The 19,971-nt window shown below is 39.9% G+C and overlaps 2 protein-coding genes and 1 pseudogene across 2 annotated transcripts; all 3 read right to left on the bottom strand.

Annotated features, from left to right (window-relative positions):
* Positions 1–644: 644 nt before the first annotated feature.
* LOC147352718 (olfactory receptor 4D2-like) lies at positions 645–1,896 on the bottom strand (annotated as a pseudogene).
* Positions 1,897–8,149: 6,253 nt separating this feature from the next.
* LOC147352719 (olfactory receptor 4D1-like) lies at positions 8,150–9,085 on the bottom strand. Its single transcript, XM_086360999.1, has one exon. The coding sequence runs from the start codon at positions 9,083–9,085 to the stop codon at positions 8,150–8,152; it is 936 nt and encodes a 311-aa protein (XP_086217125.1).
* An 8,186-nt stretch (positions 9,086–17,271) lies between these two features.
* On the bottom strand, positions 17,272–18,466 carry LOC147352720 (olfactory receptor 4D1-like). The gene has a single exon (XM_086361000.1). The coding sequence runs from the start codon at positions 18,264–18,266 to the stop codon at positions 17,331–17,333; it is 936 nt and encodes a 311-aa protein (XP_086217126.1). The 5' UTR covers positions 18,267–18,466; the 3' UTR covers positions 17,272–17,330.
* Positions 18,467–19,971: the final 1,505 nt, after the last annotated feature.

Genomic DNA, 19,971 nt, shown 5'->3' on the forward strand with positions numbered 1-19,971 from the left:
TGTGGACATTTAGAAAGGATGTTGAGTGAAGAAAGCAAATTCTAGAATATTCTGTGCAATCTTTCATTTGTATAAATCTCAAAAAAGCAAAACAAAGCAATATACTGAATATGTTAATATGTGATAAAATTGTTTTTATAAGCAATGGAATGATAAACACTAAATTCAAGAATGTGGTTTCATCTCCGAAGAAGTGATGTGATGGAAAGCACCTATAGCCAGGTATAAGTTATTAGTACAGGCTGGTTCTTGAACTGTAGCATATTCATGAGTGTTCATATAATATAATATAGTGTTTTATACCTTAGAAGCATTGTATACATAATCTTTCACTTGTTATAATTACTTATACTGTATTAAAATATAGAGAAAACAACATTTATATAATTTAAAGTTTTCAAATTAAATAAAATATATGGTACAATGTTTTCTCACAGTAGTTTGGGACAGATATTAATTCTAGCAAGTGTGTTGAGGAAAATGTTACGAGGCTAAGAGACCTCAGGTATCTCATTCAAGGTGGTCATCCTTTGGTAAGTGATGGGTTAGGGTCTTCGATTGAAGGCTTAAGACTCAGAGTGCTGGGCAGTTTCCAACAACCCAGACTCATGCTTAAATGGGATACTAGGTAAAGGGGTCAAAATACAAAAAACAGAACTGCTCTTCTGGGGAAATTCTGTCATCCTAAGAAGAAACAGTCCACCAAGAAGGCAGAAAGGAGGGTGGGACTTTCCAGAATGTTTCTGTGACAACACATTCTCTCATTATAGGAGTGTTCAAACAACCATCAGAAACAAAAATAAGGATACTATCCATTTTCCTAAAAATCTGAATATGTTGCTTATGTTCACTGTGCATTGACTTCTATGAGGACCATCACAACACATCCAGGAGATATGAAGAGGGCAGACACAGCAGCTCTGTCTCCACTTTACAAGTGGAAGACAAGGCCAAAGTGATCTACCCACTGTCATTCCCTTGTACAATCCAACTGATGTGAGTGCAATCTCTTCAGTGCTGCCTGCATCTCCTGGTCCATCAGGGTGCAGATCATGGGCAAGCATGGGGTTCTTGATCATGTGGCTGCTGGATACAGACTGGACCATGGAGAAGGAAGAGAAGGGCCTGGAATAGAGGTAGATGCTTGGAATGAAGACCACAGACACCAGGAGAACAGGGGTGGTACAGGTGGAAGCTGCCTTCCTCCTTGCCTGCCCTGAGTGGGACCTCAGCATCACCAGGATGACTGAGTAGGAGACCAGGAGGAGGAGGAAACAGATGACATCAGCATCCCACTGTTGCAGATCATGAGGAACTCCAAGACAGAAGTGTCAGTGCAGGCGAGTCTCTGTACCTGTGGAACATCACAGTAGAAGTTATCTAGGACCTTGGGGCCACAAAAAGGCAGGGGGAGCATCAGGACCAGTTGGGAGATGGAATGAACAAAACCTACCATCCAGGCTGTCGCCACCAATCCCACACAGAGCTGAATGCTTGTGATGGTGACATAGTAGAGGGGCTGGGAGATGGCTAGGTAATGGTCATAGACCTTCATAGAGAAGAAGGTCATGATACCTCCCAGAAAGTGGAGAAAAAGACCTGAGCCTCGTAGCCCTAATAGGAGATGGTCTTCTTCTCAGCGAGGAAGTCCACCAGCATCTTTGGGGCAGGGACTGAGGAGAAACAGACATCTATGACTGCCCAGTTTCACAGCAGAAAATACATGGGTGTGTGGAGCCTGGAATCAGAGGTCACTGTGAACATGGTGAGGTGGTTTCCCATGACAGTGGTGGTGCAGACCAACAGGAACACCAGAAACAGGAAGAGCTGGAGCTCCTGAGTCTGGGAGAGCTCCAGGATAAATTGTGATTTACATGAGAGATTCCCTGATTCCATGGTATCTTCTCCATACATCTAAAGAAAACACACCAGGAGAGTGATGCCTTATTGCTCAGGGGCTCACTCAAATTGAGTGTCCAGGTCTCGATGATGGATTTTCATGTGCAGATAATAATACCTGGGGCTGACTTAATGGTCTTGTCTCTGGAGAGTTCACTAGTTGGTTCTGTGATATATATTCATCAGGGGCTTCCCAGGAGGCTCAGTGGTAAAGAGTCTGCCTGTCAATGCAGGAGACACAGGAGAGGTAGGTTTAATCCCTGTGTTGGGAAGATCCCCAGGAGGAGGAAATGGCCATCCACTCCAGTATTTTTGCCTGAAAAGACCCATAGACAGAGGAGCCTGGCAGGTCACAGTCCATGAGGTCAAAAACAGTCAGGCATGACTGAGCAGTTGAACACAAACACAAGTATATATTCACAAGATAGCTTAATGCTATCCAGAGACACATGCAACCTGCCTTTCAAAGATTCAGTGTTATCTACTGGTGGTAAGACACTTGGAGTTCAACAGATCTGCAGTTAAATTTCTATTTCCTTGATATTTGACCCTGGAGAAATTACTTAACCTCTCTAAGTTTCCACATTTGTATGGTAGGAATAAAAATGACTTTCTTTATAGAATTGTCTAGAGGATTAAATAAAATAACACACAAGGTCCCTACAAGAGTGTCTGGAATAATAAACGGCAAACACTTTCCTCTGTGTAGTCTCCTACTTTAAACCCTCTTCCCTTCCTTGAAAATCTAATATATTTTGTACCAAAATTTTTTATGCAACAGTTACCACATCATAATGTTAAGGAACTTTTTGTGTTTCTGTATTTTCCATCCATAATTCAACTAAATGTTTGCAGAGGGATAAATATGCATCTTATAATTTATTTGTGCCCTACAGTACCCATCTTTTCTGATAGTCAATACTCAAAATCTTTTGACTGATATCCACAAATCAATCAATGTAACACACCACATTAACAAACTGAAAGATGAAAACCATATGATTATCTCAATAGATGCAGAGAAAGCCTTTGACAAAATTCAACATCCATTTATGATAAAAACTCACCAGAAAGCAGGAATAGAAGGAACATACCTCAACATAATAAAAGCTATATATGACAAACCCACAGCAAACATTATCCTCAATGGTGAAAAATTGAAAGCATTTCCTCTAAAGTCAGGAATGAGACAAGGGTGCCCACTTTCACCATTACTATTCAACATAGTTTTGGAAGTTTTGGCCACAGCAATCAGAGCAGAAAAAGAAATAAAAGGAATCCAAACTGGAAAAGAAGAAGTAAAACTCTCACTGTTTACAGATGACATGATCCTCTACATAGAAAACCCTAAAGACTCCACCAGAAAATTACTAGAACTAATCAATGAATATAGCAAAGTTGCAGGATATGAAATCAACACACAGAAATCCCTTGCATTCCTATACACTAATAATGAGAAAATAGAAAGAGAAATTAAGGAAACAATTTCATTCACCATTGCAATGAAAAGAATAAAATACTTAGGAATATATCTACCTAAAGAAACTAAAGACCTATATATAGAAAACTATAAAACACTGGTGAAAAAAATCAAAGAGGACACTAATAGATGGAGAAATATACCATGTTCATGGATTGGAAGAATCAATATAGTGAAAATGAGTATACTACCCAAAGCAATCTATAGATTCAATGCAATTCCTATCAAGCTACCAACGGTATTCTTCACAGAGCTAGAACAAATAATTTCACAATTTGTATGGAAATACAAAAAACCTCGAATAGCCAAAGCAATGTTGAGAAAGAAGAATGGAACTGGAGGAATCAACCTGCCTGACTTCAGGCTCTACTACAAAGCCACAGTCATCAAGACAGTATGGTACTGGCACAAAGACAGAAATATAGATCAATGGAACAAAATAGAAAGCCCAGAGATAAATCCACACACATATGGACACCTTATCTTTGACAAAGGAGGCAAGAATATACAATGAATTAAATACAATCTCTTTAACAAGTGGTGCTGGGAAAACTGGTCAGCCACTTGTAAAAGAACGAAACTAGAACACTTTCTAACACCATACACAAAAATAAACTCAAAATGGATTAAAGATCTCAACGTAAGACCAGAAACTATAAAACTCCTAGAGGAGAACATAGGCAAAACACTCTCTGACATACATCACAGCAGGATCCTCTATGACCCACCTCCCAGAATATTGGAAATAAAAGCAAAAATAAACAAATGGGACCTAATTAAACTTAAAAGCTTCTGCACAACAAAGGAAACTATTAGCAAGGTGAAAAGACAGCCTTCAGAATGGGAGAAAATAATAGCAAATGAAGCAACTGACAAACAACTAATCTCAAAAATATGCAAGCAACTCCTACATCTCAATTCCAGAAAAATAAGCTACCCAATCAAAAAATGGGCCAAAGAACTAAATAGACACTTCTCCAAAGAAGACATACAGATGGCTAACAAACACATGAAAAGATGCTCAACATCACTCATTATCAGAGAAATGCAAATCAAAACCACAGTGAGGTACCATTTCATGCCAGTCAGAATGGCTGCTATCCAAAAGTCTACAAGGAATAAATGCTGGAGAGGGTGTGGAGAAAAGGGAACCCTCTTACACTGTTGGTGGGAATGCAAACTAGTACAGCCACTATGGAGAACAGTGTGGAGATTCCTTGAAAAACTGGAAATAGAACTGCCTTATGATCCAGCAATCCCACTGCTGGGCATACACACTGAGGAAACCAGAAGGGAAAGAGACACGTGTGTCCCAATGTTCATTGCAGCACTGTGTATAATAGCCAGGACATGGAAACAACCTAGATGTCCATCAGCAGATGAATGGATAAGAAAGTTGTGGTATATATACACAGTGGAGTATTACTCAGCCATTAAAAAGAATACATTTGAATCAGTTCTAATGAGATGGATGAAACTGGAGCCTATTATACAGAGTGAAGTAAGCCAGAAAGAAAAACACCAATACAGTATACTAACGCATATATATGGAATTTAGAAAAATGGGAATAATAACCCTGTATATGAGACAGCAAAAGAGACACTGATATATAGAACAGTCTTTTGGACTCTGTGGGAGAGGAAGAGGGTGGGATGATTTGGGAGAATGGCATTGAAACATGTATAATATCGTATATGAAACAAGTCGCCAGTCCAGGTTCGATGCACGATACTGGATGCTTGGGGCTGGTGCACTGGGACGACCCAGAGGGATGGTATGGTGAGGGAGGAGTGAGGAGGGTTCAGGATGGGGAACACATGTATACCTGTGGTGGATTCATTTTGATATATGGCAAAACCAATACAATATTGTAAAGTTAAAAAATAAAATAAAATAAAAATCTTTTGACTGCCATGTGGGTGAATATCTATAGGGAATGCCTTCCTTCACTGGTGTAGATGGTCCCTTACTGGGTGAAGTAACAGAATATGTGGTGTGTGTGCTGCAACATGAGACGGGGGTGAGAGATTGTCTGGGTTAAAAAAGGGGTGATAGATCTTGTATGAGGGGGAATGGAAGAACTCTTCTTAGTGAAACTAGAATTTTAGAAGATGTTACTGAATATAAGGATAGAAGAGAAAGGAAGATGTTGATATAAGAGAAATAAAATAGACAAAGCAATAAAGAGGGGAGATTAATAGGAAGGGAGAGGAAGGAAGGGGAATGTAAAGATGGAGGGGAGGGGAGGACTGGGAATAAAGATGAAGGAGGACATGGAGGGTAAGAGATAGAGGTGACAAGTGAGGGTTAAGTGGCCTCCTCACTCCCCTGCCTTTCCACCCCCTTACCTGACTCCTGCAATCTGTTATCCAATAGGGGTCATTTTAGCCTCATCCTTCCGCTTCCATCTGCATCCACTTCACTCCATCTTCTATGTCACTGTCATAAAGACCTTTCTAACCTGGTATCTGATCACCTTGCTTGCTCATTATAATCTTTTAATGACTGTCAAGGACTCACAGCTTAAAACTCAGAATCTTAGATGTATATTAATATCTACAACTATGCTTCTGGGATTAAAAAAAAATTCTACATTTAATGATGCTGATATTGGCTTTATATATTCACAGGTGATGTTTTAGGTACACACAAATTTAGAATTATTCTATCTTCTCAGTGTATTTCTCATCTAATATTATGAATTATCACTCTTTATTATTTTAACAAATCTACTTTTCTAATATTAGTCTATCTGCATTGGCTATTTTGTGGTTTTCAAAAATTAATTAATTTTAATTGATGAATAATTACTTTATAATATTGTGGTGGTTTTTTGCCATACATCGACATGAATCAGCCATGGGTGGACATGTGTCCCCCCCATCCTGAACCCTCCCTCCCAACTCCCTCCACACCCCATCCCTCTGGGTTGTCCCAGGGAGCTTTTTTTTTAGTTAGTGTTTGAATGCTATGTATAATATTATTTCACTCTATTAAATTACATGTAAGTTTTGTCTTGTAAGCTGCATAAAATAAGATTTTAAATTTTTATTCAATATAACAATCTTTGTTGTTTTAACTGGGACATTTAGTCTGAATAAATTTAATGTAATTACTGATATACATGTTTATATTTATCATCTTAGTTTTTGTTTTCTATTAGTTCTACAGATTTTAAGTTTATTTTTTTAAAATAAATTAATCTCTATAATTTCTACAGTTCCCCATCCTGAACCCCCCTCCCACCTCCCTCCCCATCCCATCCCTCAGGGTCATCTCAGTGCACCAGCCCTGAGCACCCTGTCTCATGCATCGAACCTGGACTGGCGATCTGTTCCACATATGATAATATACATGTTTCAATTTTTTTGGATCTTTTTTCTTGTTTCTTTTTGGATAAATAAAATAGTTTTGACTATTAAAAACAAACAAACAAACAACTCAGACTCTTAGAAGCTGCCTAACATGCATTGTGGGTTAATTCATGGTTCAAAGACATGCTTACATATGTGCATGAAACTCCCTCTCAGTGGGTCACACCAAGTTCTAAAACATAGGCTCCATCTACCTTTCTTATCAGTATCTCTGTCACCTGGGAACTGATGGCTAGTCAGGAATCCACGGTGTCTCACATACGCTATATGTTACAAGACCAAGTGTAACTTACTGGTTAAAGCCTGGTTTTCACTTGCCACTTGAGGAATTGGTTTTGAATGCCTTGTATCCTCTGCATTACACTTGAGGTTATCCTCAGACTTTAGACTGACTAGCATGGAGTTCATATCACTTGTTTATTCTCCACACTCTCCAACAAGTTTCTGGATGCTTCTTACAGCTGCTCTATATGCAGGTGAGAAAATCCTAGTTTCACACCTTCCTTCAGCCCAGAATGGAAAAGAGTCTTCAGGTCATCCGTCTTCTTAGAGATCCTTTATCTGCAGGATCAGTTTCCCAGCCAGTGCCCACACATCACCCATACAACAAGGAGAGTGACCCGAGGAGACAAGAGTATATCCTTGGGGAGAAACTACTGGACTCCCTCAGGAAGCAGGACAAGGTTCCTACCCTCTCTAGCCTGGGTTCCCCAACCACCCACAACATTGTCCTTATAGCCATATCATGCAAAGTATATAAAGATTTGGTCACTAAAGTAGAATATCCTGCAGAATATCCAAGAAGTATTTGGTCAAGAAAGACCCAATCCAAAGTGCAGGTAAATATGTACTTTGATGATGGAAAATAGTTAGAAACTTAACAAATGATATCATTTCCAAAATACCACAGTGGAGAATGAGGCAGAGAGCAGGGAGGAGAACAAATGTAATTGTTCCAGATTTGACATAGAAACGTTGACCATTTGTCAGAGATATTCACCCATAGAAGAGGAACTCTGTAAGTTTTCCCTTGTGATGGTGAGATATTCTGAGTTTCAAATCCCACCCATATCTCCTGCCTCAAAACCTGGAGTCGAGGAACCATCTTCTGACCAAGCTCTGCCCCTCACTTGCTGTTCATCACTGAGCAAGTCTTTTCTCTCTGAGTTTTCCCATTTGTAAAACTGTATAATACTACCATACCTTCTGTCAGTTTTGTAAGAATGAGAGAGAAGTCTGAAAGTAACTAACAAAATAGCTGACACAGGAAAATGTCGGTAGAAATATTGGTTTAATTTCAACTGTCACACTCCATAAAGACTTTCCTCCACATCCCACATGGAAAACAAAGGTTCAGTGAGAAGATTTGTCATTTAAAATCAACCTATTTTAAGTTCACTCCCTCCTGGAAATCACTAGGCGCTTGCCTAATCTCTTCACTGCTGCCTGCATCTCCTGGTTCCTCAGGGTGTAGATCATTGGGTTGAGCATGGGGGTGATAACCGTTTGGCTGATGGACACAGCTTTGTCCATGGGAAAAGAGGTAAAGGGCCGGGCATAAATATAGATACAAGGAATGAAGACCATAGACACGACAATGATGTGAGTGGTGCAGGTGGAAGCTGCCTTCCTCCTCACCTGCCCAGAGTGGGACCTCAACACCACCAGAATGACTGTGTAAGAGATCAGAAGGAGGAGGAACCAGATGAGGACCAGCATCCCACTGTTGGAGATCATAAGGAACTCCAGGAGGGAGGTGTCTCTGCAGGCAAGCCTCAGCACTTGTGGAATGTCACAGTAGAAGTTATCTAGGATGTTGGGTCCACAGAAAGGCAATGGGAGCATCATAATCAGCTGGACAATGGAGTGGACCAAGCCCCCTACCCAGGCAGCCACCACCAGCCCCACACACACTCGAGTGTTCATGATGGTGACGTAGTGGAGGGGCCGGGAGATAGCTATGTAGCGATCATAGGCCATCACTGAGAGGAAGAAGACAGTCCCACCTCCCAGAAAGTGGAAGAAGAAGATCTGGGCCATGCAGCCCTGGTAGGAGATGGTCTTCTTCTCAGCAAGGATGTCCACTAGCATCTTCGGGGCAGTGACTGAGGAGAAGCAGACATCTATAACAGCCATATTTCTCAGCAGGAAATACATGGGTGTGTGGAGCCTGGAATCAGAGGTCACTGTCACCATGATGAGGAGGTTTCCCATGACAGTGGTGGTGTAGACAAGCAGGAAAACCAGAAACAAGAAAAGCTGGAGCTCCTGATACTGTGAGAACCCTAGGAAGACAAATTCTGATACCCATGTGAGGTTCCCTGAATCCATGGTGTCTTCTCCATACACCTAAGGAAAACACACCAGAGACAGACAGGCATGAAGTTGTTGCTTGTCCTCTTAGTGCTCAAGGGCTCAATTCAGTTGTCCAAGTCAATGTAATGGACATTCTTATGTACAGATGACAATACCAAGTGCTGATTGAATGACTTTGTCTCAAACAGTTTACTAGTTTTTGCTGGGATACACATATGTGAGTTATCTTAAAGCCATCCAAAGACACAAGCCATTTGCCTTTCCAAGATTCAGTGCAATCTCGTGGTGGGAAGACACTTAGAATTCAATAGAACCAAAATCATATTTCAGAGCTATTTCCTTGAGATTTGGACTTGAGTAAATTACTTAATCTGAGTCTCAGTTTCCACATCTGAAAGAAATACATTTTCTTTATAGAATTTGGCTAAGGGATTAAATAAAATAACATAAATTTCATAAACAGTATTTGGAATAATAAATGTTAATCACTCTCTTCTGTGCAGTCTCCCAGTCCACAGCAGCCTCGACTACATTTTTATGCTAGTCATTTTTCCTTTTAAAAAATTTCTTATGTTTTATGCACTTTGAAGGTTACTTTCCATTTACAGTTAATAGAAATAATGGTTATGGCATCAATCATTTTTCATGCAACAATGAACACATCAGAAAGTGTTAATGGACTTTTCATGCGTCTGTGTTTTTCCTTCACAATGCACCCATAATGTGCTAGACACATAGGTCTTGATTTCTCAGTTTAACTGTGCCCTGCAGTGCCCATAGTCAGTAATTAACAAGTGCCTGGTGTTAACTGCTAAGTGGGTGAAAAGCTATTAGGGGTCAGGACATGTGAAGGAGCCTCTGGCCACAGTGGCACACCTGTGACATTCCATTTCTTTCCATCCCCCGGGTAGGTGACCCTTACTGGATGAGGCTCCCCAGATTATAGTGGGAAAGTGGCAAAGGGGTAACTATTTCATTAGTGAAGAAATAGATAAATACGTTGTTTGAAGGAGACAGAGCTCTTCTGAAAGGACAGCAATTTCAGATGGTAGTGGTATTGATCCAAGGGTAGAAGAAAAAATTATTGAAGTAAAAGAAATAAACAAAGAATTCAGAGAGAAAGAAAATCATAAGGAAGGAAGATAGGGGAATATAATGGTGAAAGAAGGAGACAGGAAAGGGTGGTGTCGCAGGGGAGGGAGTGGGAACAAAAATGAAGGACTCAGAGGGCAAGAGATAGAGGTGACAGGTGAGGGCTAACTGCCTTCCCCATGCCTTCAGCTTCCTCTCAATCTCCACCCACTCTCACTTGACCTCCTGGAATCCATTCTCTCTCAGGGATCACTCCCTTTTAATTTTTCCCTTTCTCTTTCATTCCAGTACACCTTCTACACAGCTGTCCATGAGACCTTTCTAAATAGATCTGATAATGTCCCCCTCTCATGTCTATTCTTTAGTGATTCCACCAGAGCCCCTTAGGAACCACATTTAATATTTTGTGGATCAAGTCAGGGTAGAAACACATACATATGCAAGCAACTCGGCATGTCACACAGGGCTCTAAATGTAAGCACCATCTGCTTTCTAACCAGTAACTCTGCCTCCAATGACCCACTAGCTCTTTAATGAATTACAGTCTTAAACATGCTGCATATTTCTTTCCATGTTTATTTCTTACAATTCTTTCCATCTTCTCAACCCTAGAAAATATTCATGTGAATGTGACCCTCTCCGTCACTCTTCTCACTCTTTCTCCCACTCAGAACAAATTCCCCATTTTTCAAGTTCTTTAGCATTAAAAATCAGTCATCCCTTGTGGCTTAGATAGTAAAGAATCTGTCTGCAATGCAAGAGATCAGGTTTGATCCCTGGGTCAGGAAGATTCCCTGGAGAAGCGAATGGCTACCCACTCCAGTATTCTTGCCTGGAAAATTCCATGGACAGAGGAGACTGGCAAGCTAAAGTCCATAGTGTCACAAAGAATAGGACATGACTGAGAGACTAACATATACTCGCATGCACACACACACACACACACATATCTGAAACAAACCTCTGTTACAGGTTTATCATCGTTCATTTTTGTCAGCTTCTCTCCTCAACCAACTATGTCCTAATTTCAATATCTTGGTAATCGCAGAACTTGGAACACCAACTCTGATACAGCACACGCTCAATAAATATTATCAAATTAATGTATTAAGTAGGTGATTAATTATGTGGAGATTTAAAAAGTGATTTTACTTATCCTCCATTCCCTATCTCATAAGGCCAGATCTATACTTGGTTGGTAAAAGTACTGGGTTTTACATGCAACCTGAAGCAGCTGTTTTAACAGTACATTCCTGCTCCCAAATTTCTTCCCAAGGCTCTTCTCCAACATTAGACTTAGTACCATCAAATCGAGGTCACTTTTTTATTCTCCTCACCCTTCAACAAGTGTTTCTAAGAACCTATCATTGACCTATCTGAGGGTGTGGAAACCCTCAGGCTCTCACCTTCCTTCAGTTCCAGATGGGAGAAGAGAGTTCATGTCTTACACTTTCTGGGAGACTCTCTCCATACAGCCTCAAAGTTTCCTGATCTCTGGCATCACTGACACGTATGAGTCATGACCCTGGGGATGAGCACGTATTCCCAGGGAGAAATTATTGGACTGATCTAAGTAGGCAGAGCTGAAATGATCCCACTGGGGGCAAGGGAACAATAGGAGCTGTTAAAAAGTTTCTAAGCATCTCAAAAACACTTACTATTTGAGAGGGCTGCCTTGAGGACAAAAAAGCAAGAAAAACAAAACAGAATCAAACACACCACACATACAAGCAAAAGAAAAGAAAAGCCAACAGGGACACTGAAAATTATAGAGATTCATGACATGTAAGATTAGGAGATCAAAAGTTGAAAAACCAGATTCTCTGAAAGTTTCTGAGATTTTTGGAAGGACCCATTTCAGAGACCAGTGGCTCACACTGTAAGCATGTGCCTGGATCACCTGAAGGGGATGTTAAACCTAAGATTCAGTAGCTCTTGGATGGCTGAGATCTACAGAGAATTAACATTTCTAACAACTTTTCAGGTGATGCTAAATGCTACTTATCTGGGGCCACCATTTGAGAATGACTGAGTTTCACTGCTCTTGTTAGCATGATGGACAGTTTCTTTCTCACATTATCAAGACCATTGGTTTGATAGCTTACTTTAAAAAAATTAATTGATCTTGGACAACAAGATAGGTGGGAAAAGGTTTGTGTACTACACTGGAAACAAACCCTATAAATTTGTCATTTATTTTACCAACCATATCCCAAGGTCGACTCCCCATGTATATCCAATTCTATTGCACCATCTATAAAACTTATACATTATGTATAAGGAATTGTATAGATAGTCCTTATACATTATAATGAACTGTTTAGCTAATTTTTATTATCTCGGTGTAGAATAAAAACTGTGAATTCTTAGATACAGTTTTCTGTTTTACATGAGATTTCCAGCATGATCTGAATTCTTTTGTTGCAAATATTTATACTTAGCAAACCACAATCCCTCTGGTTTATTTTTTAAAGTATAAGAAATTGTGGCTTTTAAGTAAAAGGGATTCTAAAAACACTAGTTCTTCCAATGTTTAGAGTTTCAGTTCATTTTAAACTCCAGTCTTTCCTTAAAATAGCCTGGATTGATTCTGGAGAAGTGAATAGGTCTTATCAATCTCCTTTACTGTCAGATGTCATTAACTGCAACTTTATAAAAATTAGCTAATTAAATCACCTGGATTAATTAATTATGATTCTGATTTAGTTCTCAATAAAAAAGTCATTGTATCCTCTGTTTATATATTTCTTTTCTCAAGGCACGTAGAATGATAAATTATCTACTAAGCTACATACCAGCCTCAAAGTTGATTCCTCAGAGTGGGACTGTATATAATTTATCCATTTTAGAAAGATGATTCCAATGTTTTATTGTCTTGGAGTTACTTGGCCCACTGTGAAAATTCAATAAATGTTTAAAAATTAGTAAACAGAAACTTCAGTTAAGTAGAATCGGGGGAACATGAGTTCTCACACCCTACTACAACCTCAGAAACCAACAGGAAAAAGGAAGACTCCCCTTCTTCCAATGTAGACAAGATTATAGTAAACACTGACAATAGATCAGTAACCAAGTTATGTAAGAACTTCTACATTGAAAAGAAAAAGCCTGGACTTCCCTGGTGGTCCAGAGGCTAATATTCCACCCTCCCATTGCAGGGGCCTGGATTCAATTCCCAGTTAGGGAACTAGACCCTACATGCTGCTACTATAGATTCTGCTCAAGGCAGTGAAGATCAAGGTTGATCCCACATGTACTAACTAAGACCTGGTGCAGCCAAATAAATAAATTAAAATTTTTTAAATCTCTCCAGTTTAAAAACAAAGACTATCATGAAATACCATTTTTTATTCACTTAATTGGCAACAATTAAGAAGTCTGACAATATTAATTGTTTATGACGATGTGAATCAAAGGGAACACTTCAGTGCTTCTGATGACTGTGTAATTCAGTACAACTTGGGAAAGCAATTTTGCACTACTTTTTAAAGGTAAATCTTTGAAGATCTCATGATTCAGCAATTCCATTTCAAGGTATATAACCCAAAGCTCTGCAACATGACAGCTGGAGACAAGTAGAAGACCACCCAAAAGAGTGTTGTTTCGAGAGCAAAAACCAGGACAATCCAAATAAGCTTATTCTTACAACGGAATATTACACACACAGCAGTGCAGATGAGTGAATTACAGTCAAACAAAACAATATGGACATTTAGAGACAATGTGGAGTGAAAAAAAGCAAATCCCAGAATTTCAGGTACAGTCTTATTTGTATAAAGCACAAACAAAAAAATAATATACTGATTATGTTAATATTTGATGAAATTGTTTTTATAAGCAATGGAGTGATAAACACCAAATTCAAGAATGTGGTTTCATCTGGGGAGAAGTAATGTGATGGAAAGCACCTATAGACAGGTAGAGTTATTATACCATCTGGTTCTTGAACTGAAGAGCATGTTCATATAATATAGTGTTTTATAGCTTAGAAGCATTTTACACATAATCTTTTGCTTGTTATAATTCCTTATACTGTATTAAAATGTAGAGGAAAAAACTGGTTAAACATATAATTTCAAATTTGCAAATTTAAATAGAATATAGTTATATGGTTCAACACTTTCTCACAGTAAAAAAAAAAGAAAAAGAAAAGACTGCTGAGGACTTAGCCCATGAAGAACTATGGACTCTTTGATACTGCAGTCTCCCACTCTCTTTCCCTCTGTATAAAAGCAGTCTTTTTCTCTTACACTGAAGCACTTACACATGGCTCACTGTGAGTGCAGACCCTGAATTGCAATTCTCTGCTGATCTTGAATAAAGCAATCTTTCCTGGGTAAATATTTGGCTACCTAGGTTTTAGATAAATTTGTTAACAGAACTGAAGGTTATCCTTTTCTTAAGAGTAGGAGAGAAGTAAAAGACAGGTTTGGTACACCTCTATGCTCAATTCTAAGGATAGAAAAATAGGACAAACATTCTCCTCTCAAGAACTCACAGGTTGATGAGGGAAAACAGACCTAGAAACACGTAAATACACTTCAGAGAGGAGATAGCTCTACTCCAGAAGAGTGTCTGGAATAATAAATGGAAATCACTCTCCTCTGTGCAGTCTCCTATTCTTAAGCCTTCTCCTTTCCTCGAATCTCTAACATATTTTGTACCAAGATTTTTCATGCAACAGTCAGCATATGTAATGAACTTTTTATGTTTCTATGTTTTTCCCTCCATAATTCAACTATAGAATCCAGAGGAATGAATATGCTTCTTATAATTTATTTGTACCCTACAGTACCCATCTTTGCTGATAGTCAATACTCAAAAAGTATTGACTGATGAGTGGGTGAACAGCTAGAGGGAATGCCTCCCCTCCCTGGGGTAGGTGGTTCCTTACTGGGTGAGGTAAGAGGATAGATGGTGTGTGTGCTGAGATATGAGGGTAGGAGAGAGATTCTTTGGGTTAAGCAAAGGGTGATGATCTTCCATGAATGGCACTGAAAGAGTTCTTCTTAAAGAAATGAATTTTGGAAGATGTTACTGAATACAAGGATAAAAGAGAAAGGAAGATGATGAAATAAGAGAAATAGAATAGAAAAAGGAATAAAGAGGGGTGATTAAGAGGGAGGGAGAGGAAAGAAGGGGAAGGGAAATGTTGGGGTGGGGGAAGACTGGGAACAAAGATGAAGAAGGATGCAGAGGGTCAGAGATAGAGGTGACAGATGAGGGTTAAGTGGCCTCTCCACTCCCCTGCTTTATCTCTTCTCACCACCCCCACCTGCCTCCTGCAAACTGTTGTCCTTCAGAGATTATTTTAGTGTCATCTTTCAGCTTTCATCTGCGTCCACTGAAGTCCATCTTTTATATCACCATCACAGAGACCTTCATAAACTTGTACCTGACCACTTTCATTCCTCATTATAATCTTTTATATCAAGGACTCACAGCTTAGAACCTAGACTCTTAGAAGAGATCTAACATTTGTTTTGGGTTAATTCAGGATTCAAAAACATGCTTAAATATGTACATGTAACTCTCAGTATGTCACACCAAGATCAAAATGTAGGCCCCATCTACTTTTCTCATCAGTACCCCTGTTACCCAGGAAGTGATTGCTAGTCAGGAATCCATGGTGTCTCACATATGCCCTAAGCTTGGTTATTTCTGTAGCTTTGGGAATGCATTCTGTTTCCTAAAATACCTTCTACTACCTTCTCAACCTTGAAGTCCTCAAATATCCCCTTTTCTGTAACTCCTTCTCCATTAATCACATGCAGAATTAATTCATTTCTCTGGGTTCCAGTAACATTTTGCAAGTACCTTTGTTACAGCCTTTATCATATTTTTCCTGTTGTTTCACTTAACTAGATTATAAATTCAATAATTTAGTAGCCCCAGCACCTATAATAGCAACTCTGATTTAGCATTTGCTCAAATATGTTGCTATCTCAATGTATTAGTAGATAATTATGTGATCTTGTTCAATGTGACCACGTGGAAGATTGTGGGGTGTATCACCTTATCCTTTGTTCTCAGCATCTTCCCTCTAAACCACAAGACCAAGTGTTTCTTGGTGGTTGAAAGCCTGGTTTTCACTTTCCACTTGAGGAATTGGTTTTTAATGCCTTGTATCCTCTGCATTACACTCGAGGTTATCCTCAGACTTTAGACTGACTAGCATGGAGTTCATATCACTTGTTTATTCTCCACACTCTCCAACAAGTTTCTGGATGCTTCTTACAGCTGCTCTATATGCAGGTGAGAAAATGCTAGTTTCACACCTTCCTTCAGCCCAGAATGGGAAAGAGTCTTCAGGTCATCCGTCTTCTTAGAGATCCTTTATCTGCAGGACCAGTTTCCCAGCCGGTGCCCACACATCACCCATACAACAAGGAGAGTGACCCTAGGAGACAAGAGTATATCCTTCGGGAGAAACTACTGGGCTCCCTCAGGAAGCAGGACAAGGTTCCTACCCTCTCTAGCCTGGGTTCACCAACCACCCACAACATTGTCCTCATAGCCATATCATCCAAAGTATATAAAGATTTGGTCACTAAAGTAGAATATCCTGCAGAATATCCAAGAAGTATTTGGTCAAGAAAGACCCAATCCAAAGTGCAGGTAAATATGTACTTTGATGATGGAAAATAGTTAGAAACTTAACAAATGATATCATTTCTGAAATACCACAGTGGGGAATGAGGCAGAGAACAGGGAGGAGAACAAATGTAATTGTTCCAGATTTGACATAGAAATGTTGACCATTCATCAGAGATATTCACTCATAGAAGAGGAACTCTCTAAGTTTTCCCTTGTGATGGCGAGATACTCTGAGTTTCAAATCCCACCCATATCTCCTGCCTCAAAACCTGGAGTCAGAGGAACCATCTTCTGGCCAAGCTCTGCCTTTCATTTGCTGTTCATCACTGAGCAAGTCTTTTTTCTCTGAGTTTTCTCATTTGTAAAACTGTATAATACTACCATACCTTCTGTCAGTTTTGTAAGAATAAGAGATAAGTCTGAAAGTAACTAACAAAATAGCTGACACAGGAAAATGTCCGTAGAAATATTACTTTAATTTCAATTGTCACACTCCATATTTTACACTTCTCACATGGAAAACAAAGGTTCAGTGAGAAGATTTGTCATTTAAAATCAACCTATTTTAAGTTCACTCCCTCCTGGAAATCACTAGGTGCTTGCCTAATCTCTTCACTGCTGCCTGCATCTCCTGGTTCCTCAAGGTGTAGATCATTGGGTTCAGCATGGGGGTGATAACTGTTTGACTGATGGACACAGCTTTGTCCATGGGGAAAGAGGTGAAGGGCCGGGCATAAATATAGATACAAGGAATGAAGACCATAGACACGACAATGATGTGGATGGTGCAGGTGGAAGCTGCCTTCCTCCTTGCCTTCCCAGAGTGGGACCTCAACATCACCAGAATGACTGTGTAAGAGATCAGAAGGAGGAGGAACCAGATGAGGACCAGCATCCCACTGTTGGAGATCATAAGGAACTCCAGGAGGGAGGTATCTGTGCAGGCAAGCCTCAGAACTTGTGGAACATCACAGTAGAAGTTATCTAGGATGTTGGGTCCACAGAAAGGCAATGGGAGCATCAGAATCAGCTGGACAACGGAGTGAACAAAGCCTCCTACCCAGGCAGCCACCACCAGCCCCATACACACTTGAGTGTTCATGATGGTGACATAGTGAAGGGGCCGGGAGATGGCTATGTAACGGTCATAGGCCATCACTGAGAGGAAGAGGAGAGTCCCACCTCCCAGAAAGTGGAAGAAGAAGATCTGGGCCATGCAGCCCTGGTAGGAGATGGTCTTCTTCTCAGCGAGGATGTCCACCAGCATCTTTGGGGCAGTGACTGAGGAGAAGCAGACATCTATGACAGCCAGGTTTCTCAGCAGGAAATACATGGGTGTGTGGAGCCTGGAATCAGAGGTCACTGTCACCATGATGAGGAGGTTCCCCACGACAGTGGTGGTGTAGACAAGCAGGAACACCAGAAATAAGAAAAGCTGGAGTTCCTGATACTGTGAGAACCCTAGGAAGACAAATTCTGATACCCACGTGAGGTTCCCTGAATCCATGATGTCTTCTCCATACTCCTAAAGAAAACACACCAGAGATAGGCATGAAGTTGTTGCTTGCCCTCTTCGTGCTCCAGGGCTCAAGTCAGTTGTCCAAGTCAATAATGGACATTCTTATGTACAGAGCACAATACCAAGTGCTGACTGAATGACCTTGTCTCTGGAAAGTTTACTAGTTGGTGCTGGAAAAAACATACGTGAGATATCTTAAAGCCACCCAGACACATTCCACCTGCCTTTCCAAGATTCAGTGTAATCTAGCTGGAAGATACTTAGAGTCAAACCAAACGGAATCAAATTTGAGAACTTCTATTTCTTTGAGATCTGGCCTTGAGTAAGTTATTTAATGTGAGTCTCAGTTTCCACATCTGAAAGAAATATGTTTGCTTTATAAAAATTGGCTAAGGGATTAAATAAAATGACACATAAACTTCCCAGGATAGTATTTGGAATAGTAAATATTAATCACTCTCCTCTGTGTAGTCTTCTACTCTACTCCAGTGTCTACTACATTTTTACACCAATCATTTTTCCTTTTTAAATATTAATTTATTTTAAAAAACCTATTATGTTTTATACAACTTAAAGGTTATTTTTCAATTAGAGTTATTAGAAAGCATGAATATTGTATCAATCATTTTTCATGCAACAGTGAAAGCAACAGAATGTTCATGAAGTTCTTATGTGCCTATGTTTTCCCTTCTGAATTTAATCATAATGTGCTAGACACATAGGCCTTGATTTCCCAATTTATTTGTCCCCTTCAGTACCCATCTTTGCTTATGGTTGGTAATTAAAAAGTGCGTGTGTGTGTGTGTGTGTGTGTGTGCTATGTCACTTCAGTCATATCCAGCTCTTTGTAACCCCATGGACTGTAGCCCCCGCAGGCTCCTCTGTCCATGGGATTTTCCATACAAGAAAACTAGAGTAGGTTGCCATTTTCTAGTCCATGGGATGGGATCTTCCCAACCGAGGGGTCTCTTGTGACTCCTGCACTGGCAGGCAGATTCTTTACCAGTGCACCACCTGGGAGAGAGAGATCCAGTTTTAGCTGAACTGGTTAAGGAATTTTTGCTGTTTATGGGGCTAATCCTCAAAGCAGAGAATGTCCTAAATATTCCAATTTAGATGGTGTTAACTGGGGTTAACTGATAGGTGTGTTAAAAGTTATTGGGGTTCAGGACATGTGAGGGAGTCTCTGGGTACAGCTGCACATCTGGGACATTCCATTTCTTTCCAACCTCCAGGGTAGGTGACCCTTACTGAATGAGGCTCCTCAGATTATATGTGGGAAAATGGCAAAGGGTTAAGTATTTCATTAGTTAAGAAATAGATAAATACATTGTTTGAAGGGGACTTACAACTCTTCTGAAATGAAAGCAATTTCAGAAGGTGGTATTGATCCAAGGGTAGAAGAAAAAAAAATGTTGAAGTAAAAGAAAGTGAAATAAATGAAGAATTCAAAGGAGAAAATTTATCATAAGGAAGGAAGCTGTGGGAATAGAATGGTGAAGGAAGAAGACATGGAAAGGTGGTGTGGCAGGGGAGGGAGTGGAAACAAAAATGAAGAAGGACTCTGAGGGTGAGAGACAGAGGCAAAAGGTGAGGGCTAAGTGCCCTCCCTACTCCTTTGGCTTCCTCTCAATCTCCACCCACTCTCACCTGACTTCCTGAAATCCATTACCTCTCAGGGATCACTCCCTTT

The sequence above is a fragment of the Bos grunniens genome, chromosome 19, assembly GCF_055505025.1.
Source record: "Bos grunniens cultivar Pamir isolate PY7600 chromosome 19, Bosgru_T2T1.0, whole genome shotgun sequence".
Classification (NCBI taxonomy): Eukaryota; Metazoa; Chordata; class Mammalia; order Artiodactyla; family Bovidae; genus Bos; species Bos grunniens.